The sequence below is a fragment of the Octopus bimaculoides genome, chromosome 14, assembly GCF_001194135.2.
Source record: "Octopus bimaculoides isolate UCB-OBI-ISO-001 chromosome 14, ASM119413v2, whole genome shotgun sequence".
Classification (NCBI taxonomy): domain Eukaryota; kingdom Metazoa; phylum Mollusca; class Cephalopoda; order Octopoda; family Octopodidae; genus Octopus; species Octopus bimaculoides.
Genome location: NC_068994.1, coordinates 23,070,969 through 23,080,212, shown reverse-complemented (window position 1 = coordinate 23,080,212; position 9,244 = coordinate 23,070,969). Strand labels below are relative to the sequence as shown.

The following is a 9,244-nucleotide window of genomic DNA, read 5'->3' as shown; positions in this document are numbered from 1 at the left end:
TATATATATATATATATATATATATATATTCCATGCCAGCATGGAAATCAGACGTTAAACAATGATGATGATGATGATGATATATATATATACACACTCCTCTAATTCTTCTATCATCTTTTCCCTATTCCCCGATATCCCCCCACACATACCTCCTTTTGATCATGGGTGCCTAATCATGTATGACCTGCAGCTAACCAACAATATTTGTTCTAGAATGACTTTCTATCTCACATTCTCGTCATTATTTTCAGATCTCTGAACTTTGGTGCCATAGGATCAGTTATAGGACATGAAATAACACATGCATTTGGCATCAGGGGTAAGTATATGCCACACTACTCTCTATTGATATAAGAATGTATGTGCATATGCAGCACTCTGAATGGGTTTGGTATTTTTTAAGGAAGCACAGTTTAAAAAATGCAAATGCATGAAGTGCCATACAAGACGTGAAAACCAGAGTAGGACAATGAATAACCAGAATAAATCATAAAAGAACATGTGGCACTTTCTCTCTTACCATTACTGAGCCAATTTGTATCCTAGGAAAATTGAAAAGCAACTCTATAATTATAAGAAGTACTATTAGTTGCTAATTAGATTCACCCTACAGTCTGATGCAATCAGTGAGCAGTATTGAATTCTATCTTATCATTCCTCAAATGTAAATGGCACAATTAGTAAGATTATGTCAACTTAAAATATATTTGCAATGTAACTCAATATGTATGTATGTGTGTATGAATGTATGTGTATGTGTGTATGCATATGTACGTAAAATTTTTATTTTACTTTTATTGAAGTTCTTGAGAGAGTTCAAGCAGGTCGCTAACAAAGCAACACTAACAAAACAACAAAACTTTTTGAGTTAAGATTCCAGTGTTTGTAAATATGTGGTTGAAGTGATGTGTGTGTGTGTGTGTATGTATGCATGTATGTATGTATCTCTGTATGTATGTATGTATGTATGTATGTATGTAAAAATCAACAAAAAGAGTTCAGTGAACTAACCATGGGGAATGGAAAATTCTCTTCTGACAATTTTTCTGTCAAAGAAGGATTTTTGTCTCAAACATTGGATCTTCCAATCCCCATAGTAAGTTCACTGAACTCTTTTTGTTGATTTTAGTAAATAAAAGCCTTGCTGACACAGATCAACACTAATCTCTTTATATATATATTTAGCAGAAAAGCATAAATTTCACACATAGTGCATAAATTGATTGTGTTCACCAGCTGTTTCATGAAGATAAACACCACCAAATGAATAATAACCTCATTGTGAAACACTATTGAAATAATTACACAATAACATCATTGAAGTCTCAAAGCTCCAAAATAATGCATGATTAATTCAAAACATCATGGATGAAAAATTATTACACTAGGCAGAGTAATCATAATGCAAAAAGGTTAAATACATCAAAACAGAAGAGAAACAATAACAAAATCCTAAACATACAGGCACAGGAGTGGTTGTGTGGTAAGAAGCTTGCTTCCCAACCACATGGTTCCGGGTTCAGTCCCACTGCGTAGCACCTTGAGCAAGTGTCTTCTACTATAGCCTCAGGCCAACCAAAGCCTTGTGAGTAGATTTGGTAGACGGAAACTGAAAGAAGCCCGTCATATATGTGCGTGTGTGTGTGTGTGTGTGTGTGTGTGTGCGTGTGTGTATGTATGTGTTTGTTGTTTGTGCCTGTGTTTGCCTCTCCATCATCGCTTGACAACCGATGTTGGTGAGTTTACGTCTCCGTCAATTAGTGGTTCAACAAAAGAGACTGATAGAATAAGTACTAGGCTTACAAAGAATAAATCCAGCATGGCCACAGTCAAATGACTGAAACAAGTAAAAGAATGAAAGAATATGGATGACCTAATTTACAAAGTGCTAAAATCTCTAAAAGAGATACAAGTATTAATGATACTAAAATGTAATGTTTGTTGCCACTTCAGCATGGCTGTTCCATACAGAACTATGTTACTACTTTTTAACTCCAGGAAAACATCTTTTCCAGCTGGTTAACGACAGACAACCTGTGTCTGATATACTGAGTAAGGGAGTAAACCACTTCCCTCCAGCATGGCAAGACCAGTAAACTAGAACTGGTTTCTGGGGCCTTACCCATCCTCAGTACTGGACACTTGCCTGCTAGTCATTTCCACTCACAATATATAAACAAATAAGCAACCATATACAAATATATACAAATAAATGCATATACATACACACACACATACACACATAAATATAAATACACATATATGATATAGTCAAAAACATACATGCATATACATATTAACAGGAGCAAACTTATAGATTAAGAAAGTATATATATATATATATAAAACAATGCAAGGAAAATTGAAAATGTATACACAGAATAATCAATATATTTGCTAAACTGGTGTATACTTGGAAAGAACAACCTCTTTCCACACAGACTTATATACACATTGGGAGTTACATGTATGGATCAAAACAGTTTAGTACTTTAAGTTTCAAAGTGTGATGCAGTGAGAGCAAACCCATATCTCATGGGTGCAAAGAGAACAGCTTAATCATTTAACTTTACTGTAGCTACTCTCACTCACACATACATATGTTTGTTTATATGTACATATGTATGTATGTATATGTGTACACACACACACAGACACATATATTATATTCATACAAATATTTATATATATTACGCTATGTATGTGAATGACTATATGTAGGAATAGTAAATAACTGAATGTATTCTAAAAGTAGTTCTTTACCAATATATAAAGGAATGCATTATGATGGAAATGGACAGTTACGCAACTGGTGGAATCCAGACACGGCTAAAAAGTTTAACATCACAACACAATGTGTTCGGAAAACTTACAGTTCATATCAAGTGGAACATTTGTATGTAAGTATTGAAGTTTTTCTACATTTTATACTTTGATTAATCTAATTAACTTTGGTACTCTTTAATTAATCAATGTATTCATACAAGAAGATGTATTGATATTTTCTTCTGTTTACTCCTAGGTTGATGGCGAGGTGACACTTGACGAAAATATAGCTGACAATGGAGGTTTACGTGCTGCCTATGTTGTAAGTTTATCTCAGATCTCATAAAACAATAGCTAGTGGTTTGTTAGCTAATTCAGACTTTTTTTTTAATTTCTACTCTAAAACTTTTCTAATCAACTTGAATATTTGTTGTCATCTAGTATATAGAATTATTCAGTGTCTGACAACTCTTCAACAGCTCATTTAACTTGATAATAGAGATATTACCAACAGTAAATGCTATTATAGTCTTTAGAAAGCAATTTTCTCTTATTGTTGTGATCTGAGAAGATTGTCAGTGATATGTTCACATGTGGATATGTTCCATATTGCTGGTGAAGCAGAGGTCTAATATGTTACTGTTTCTGGTTGGGAAGAGTATGGTTTGCTCCATGAACACCATTTAAATGAGATCAAGCAGAGACTCTGCTTGACTGTGCTCTTCACATGGCATTCCTGAGAGTATGCCACCTTCCAGCCATCTTGTGTTAGGGAAGTTGAAGCCACCAATCAGAAGTATATTAATGCATTAATCTACTTTTGTTAGTACTTCTTTTATCATTGTAAGGCTTTCCTCAGATTTACTATCAGGATTTGAGGCATTAGGTAGGCGATATAAAATATATATATAAATGGCTACTGGGCTCGCCTTCTATCTCCTCTACTGCAAGACACCTGTTTCAGTTCTTTTGTCATACTCCAACCTCTCATTACCTGATACAAAGCCACCCTCCTCAGTACTACTCCCCCACTCAGTTGAGGGAGTCTTGTCTTGCAAGTTACTTAGTAACCTTGCTGGTGTTGGTGCTGGTGCCATGTAAAAAGCTTCCACAACACTCTGTAAAGTGGTTGGCATGAAGGAGGGCGTTCAGCTATAGAAACCATGCCAAAGCAGCCTGGCAGTCTCCTCACTTGTCAGTTCCTGTTAAGCCTGCCAATCCATGCCAAAATGGAAAGCAGATGTTAAGAATGGCAATGAGAATGATGATGATGATAATGATATATACACATATACGTATATGCTAGCATGGCTTGCATTTATATCTTTTGCTGTTGTTTATCAGTGAAAGCCAGTCTGTTCAGAGAAAAATACATTATGGTATTAATTCTACCTGAGTTGCATAAACACTCCCTTGTCACTCTCACCATCAAAAATACAGTGAACTAGTGACTGGCACATTACAAACCTATAAACAACACAAAAAACAAATGTCTGATATAAACATTTTTTTTTAAATGTAAAATATGGACAAATTCTAATTAATGGCACAAAATAATTTGTTGGCAATCTAGCACCTAGTTTCAATCTCTATGACTTGTTGATATTGGGGCAACAACATTATTTGTATTTCTTCATATTTTATATTTTTTACTTATTGCTTAACAACTGATACTTACAATCAATGTCATGCTGGTCTTCATTTTGAAGCTGCAGAAGTACATTTGCTATCATTGCTCACATGACTTACTTTTTGCGATGAATCTGCAACAGTCTTGCATTGTCTTCAGCTAATTCTGAAGACAGTAAAAGTTCTTATGTATCAGATTAGGCCTCTGAAAAATCAATAACAGTAGTTATGGTTGCTGTTGTTATTATTGTTGTTGCTGCTGCTGTTGTGGCTGATGTTTGGTTTTCAACTCAATGCTGATCAAGTAGATCTATGATCAAAAACATTCCAACCATGACCCTCCTGTCATTCTTTAGATATCTAGAAGTAGATTATCTATTTTGTCCTTCCTTTTTTCTAAGATTATAATGTGTGATATGAGAGAAATTTGGCTGCTGTTTCTAGAAGGTCAGACAGCCCTGTAAAGATTCTTTAGTCATACTATAGTTTACAAGTTATGCGCTTCCTGAAAACCACTAATGCTCATTAAAACCAAATGAGAAAAGTCTTAAGACTCTTTGTTATTATGATGTAAAGTATACAAATGGTCACAAAATGTATTCAAGTCTTGTATGTATTTTCACTACATAAATGAAGTAATTCTTACTCCTCATTCTCAACTTTTTTATTGGACAGGCTTACCTTCTCTGGACAGAAGAAAACGGAATTGAAAAACCTCTTCCAGGACTAGATTTGACACCAACACAGTTATTTTATGTCAGCTTTGCCCAAGTAAGGTTCATTAATTTATTTCATTCCCTGATAGTAATTAACTTTCCTCAATGATGGTTTAGATGTTGCTTTGTGAAAGAAAAAATAATTTGGGTTGACCAAACATCACACTTCGTTATTGCAATTCATAGAAAATGAATAATCAAATCATAAAATAATTGGATTTCTTGAAAACTAAAACCTTTCAAAGAACTTTATTCAAATTAAAATAAAACTTTTAATCAGAATCAGTATTACTTTTCATTTAAAAACTTCAACATCAAGGCGATGCTCCAGCATGGCCGCAGTCAAATGACTGAAACAATTAAAAGAATTATAAAAAAAAAATTCATTTTGTTTTCTCAGATGTATTGTTCAGCATGGACAAAAGAAGGACTCAAACATCACTTGCTGACTGACCATTTTGCTCCTGGTAAAGCAAGGTAACAACAACTTATCCATGTTTATTCCTTTCTTTTATCTCCAAGTAATTCAATCAGAAATCTTCAGACATATTCCCCTTCAAATATATTGTCTCCACTGAACACATCCTTTCAAAATGTGTCAAAGTGAGCTCTCTGAATACATCAACTTCAAGGTTTCACCCCACTTCCCTCTTCATATCATATTCTTTTCTATCTCATTTTCAATTACACACATTCAGAAGCAAACAATCATGCCCTGCACATCATTTGTTAATGGATCTCTCCAAATAGGACTGAAAGAATCGGTCCCAATTAGGAGTTCCAAAATACAGATATTTCTTAGAAACATCTTATAATAATTCTGCTTGTCATTGTGTTACTTATCCCTTCAATAACACTTTCACATGATTAGAGAAAAAGAAGGAGAAAGAAAAGAAGGAGAGAAAAATGAGAGAGAGGGAAACGTCCATGACATGAGGTAGAGGGAATGTAATTGTAATGCTTTCATGTGATTAGTTGAAAGAAAGAGAGCAGAAAGAAAAAGGAGGATAAGACGAAGAGTAAGATAGAAAGAGGGAGAAAAAAAAAGAGGGACAGAGAAGCATCCATGATGTGAGGTAGGGGAAACGTGATATTTATTATGTGGTTAAAAATAGTTAGTTGAAGGCAGAGGAGGAGAGTTAAAAATATAACTTTAGCAGGGAGGTGATGTTCTGATGGTGAGGTTAAAGAAAGGCACACAGAGAAGGAAAAGAGAGAAGAGAGAGGTGGAAAAGAGAGGAGAGGGAGAGAGAGATGATAATGGTGGTTGTGGTGGCGATGGAGGTGGTGTGGGGGGAGGGGTGATGATGGGATAGTGAAAAGTGCTTTTTTTTTTAATTGAACTAAGTCTTTTATATTACCTATCACTTAAAACATGCACATCATTGTGATTCCGTGAAATATTCATGCTTATTTACGTGGCAGGTATATGCAATTTAACTAAAGGTTGTATTATATGTACAAGATATTTTTTTATGGGGAAAATGGAAAAATAAGAGTGAATATTTTATAAGTGTTCTGCATTAAGTCTATAAAATTGTGCATAAAGTATATAAAGGGCATTAAGTAATCATCATATTCCAATTTCTTTCACTTTTCAAAGAGTAGCAGATTAGCGACTATCTTTCCATACAGAAACAACACAGGCCACACTTTCAGGTTTTTTAGATAAAGTTTTCAGAAATAACCCGATAGGTTTACCATTAATTTTATGAAATATTCACAGGTCCCGCTAGTATCTATAATACTACAAATCAAAAAAAGGATATTTTTGCATTTAAAGCATTAGGATCATGGTTTCTGATCATAATACTACTGGTACACTCAGCTTAAAATATTCGTTTAGTGATATACCATACCTTGTTGATGGCACCTTATGCTGCAAAAACAAAAGTTGCAGCTTTAGAACTAAAGCTTCTTTCACTTTTAGTATTTTGTTTCACAGCATAAATATACTCTCAATGCTAGACATGAGTAATGTTTTGTGACTGGTGTCCCTCCTCAGTAAGCACAGGATTATGAAAGGCTCACTAGGGCTCTTTTAGTAGGGTTCATTTGCAAAGACAGTAGCTGTGGTTAGCTATATCCTATGAACATTGTTCCCCAGCTTTCCCTGTCTCCACCAAGAATGTACTTTAACTCCATCCATCCTAACAGGTAAACTACACATCTTATACCTCTTTGGGACACATCATGCATTCTCTGTCCTTAATTTTTTATACCAACTTCTTTTCAAAATAAACGTCAATATGTAAAATTCAGTCTTTCTACTCCTCACCAGTCAGTCAGATGCTGTCAAAAACAATATCCTGTTACTCTAGCTTATAGTCTCTTTTCTACATTCCTCTAACAGTGTAGAAGAGAGAAGAATGTAAAGTCTTCAAACTCCTACAAGCAACGGTTGTTCAAATGTTTCTCCACTTGTATTGAGAACATCTAATGCAACCTACATGACTCATATTAATTGAGATCTTAACTTCAGAGACTTCAATTGATGTGATATAATGTTTTCATTGTCTTCATATGCCAACACTTGTTACCAGAACTCAATTTTGCCAAGGTGATTGGGTCTACTTGTGTACCATCAGTCATCCCAGTCCTCTGTCATCTTCTCCTCAGGATCCTGAGGTCAACCTTCACCACTTCTTCTCATGTCTTTCTCTTCTGCAAGCTCCCTCCACATTAAGTGATCTGCACTTCTTTATACAGCTGTCCATACCAATGTAGTCTTCTTTCTTACACTCTACTTCTGACTCCTCTCATTTCCAGTTTTTCTCTCAGCACATTTGTACTATGTCATTCATGCACATTTATATTTCCCAGGGTCTTGTTTTCTTTCCTATTTATTAAAACCTTTGTCTTTGCTAAGTTTGTCTTTGCAAGATTTCTCATTTCTAAGTTTAGCTTCCAAACCTGGAATTCACCTTTTGATTCAGCTATGAGAACAAAATTATCAGCATATAGGAGTTCCCATGGGCATCCAGTTTTAAACTCTTATGTGATGGCCTATAGGATTACGATGAATAGGAGAGGACTGAGGACCTAGCCTTGATGGACACCTACCCACATGCTAACTTTGTCCTTGAAATCCTTGTTGGCTCTCACTTTACTTTGTATATAACTTGTACATCACTCATAAGTCATTCATCTACTTCTAGTTTCCTTAGTAACCACCAAATTACTGAACATGACACCTTGTCAAACACCTTCTCCAATTCAACAAAAGCCAGGAAGATTGCGTTTGTGATATGAAGCCAAACTCCATCTCATTTAGGTCTACTCTGTCATGGATCAATTGTGCAATGATTCTCTTTGTGACCTTCATATTTTGATCCATTGGTTGATTCAACTGCACTTGATTCTCTCTAAGGTATCTCTCTTGCCTTTGTAACAATTACAAGGATACTGATATATACATATATACATACATACACTTATAGGTATGTATGGATGGCTGTGTGTATGTAGCAGGTCTCAGTCCTCACGTCACCAGTGTAACTTTCTACCAATTAAAATTAGAAACTGAGACTTATTTCAATTAGAAATTTTTTATAAACAAACCAGATACACCAAACTGATAGCATCAGCAAAAAACTAACCAATGATTCTCAACAATCATAAATCAAATCAACTGATGATGTTACCATTAAACTGAGTCTTTCAAGAATCTTTTAGAATCTGCATGGATAGGTCACACTGCTTCATTCAGAGGTTTGTTAGGCTTTAGAATTATTATATACTGCCTGTTTTCCAGATTCTAGGAATTTTGGCTATATATTTATAAGTTGTTGATTAACTCCCATTGTGATGTAGTCATCAATAGATTTGTCAATGCTGCTTTGCAGTTATTATTGATTTATTCCTTATATTTTTCCCTGAATTATTTACATAGTAATTTTCCTGTTTTTATTAATGGTGATGTTCAGTTTTATTTATGTGCTCTGTGCTATCAGTATGTTGCATTTTAGGTTGACCTTAAGTTTTGCCATATTGGCTATTTCAGATATGTAATTGTTGTTTTTTCTTTGTTTGTTGTCTTGGAGAATGTGTTTGATTCCTCTAAAATTATTCGGCCCTGATTCTGCAGAGCTATGATCAGAAGCATTCAAGTTGTGACCTAGCAACTTAAA

The 9,244-nt window shown here is 34.7% G+C and overlaps 1 protein-coding gene across 1 annotated transcript in view; it reads left to right on the top strand.

Annotated features, from left to right (window-relative positions):
* Positions 1 to 9,244, top strand: part of LOC106884025 (uncharacterized) — a 693,536-nt gene that overhangs the window by 682,267 nt on the left and 2,025 nt on the right. Inside the window, exons 16-20 of the mRNA XM_052972775.1 lie at positions 255 to 322; positions 2,779 to 2,903; positions 3,026 to 3,091; positions 5,074 to 5,169; positions 5,515 to 5,591. Of these exons, the coding sequence (XP_052828735.1) occupies positions 255 to 322; positions 2,779 to 2,903; positions 3,026 to 3,091; positions 5,074 to 5,169; positions 5,515 to 5,591 (432 nt within the window). The remainder of the gene's footprint in view (positions 1 to 254; positions 323 to 2,778; positions 2,904 to 3,025; positions 3,092 to 5,073; positions 5,170 to 5,514; positions 5,592 to 9,244) is intronic.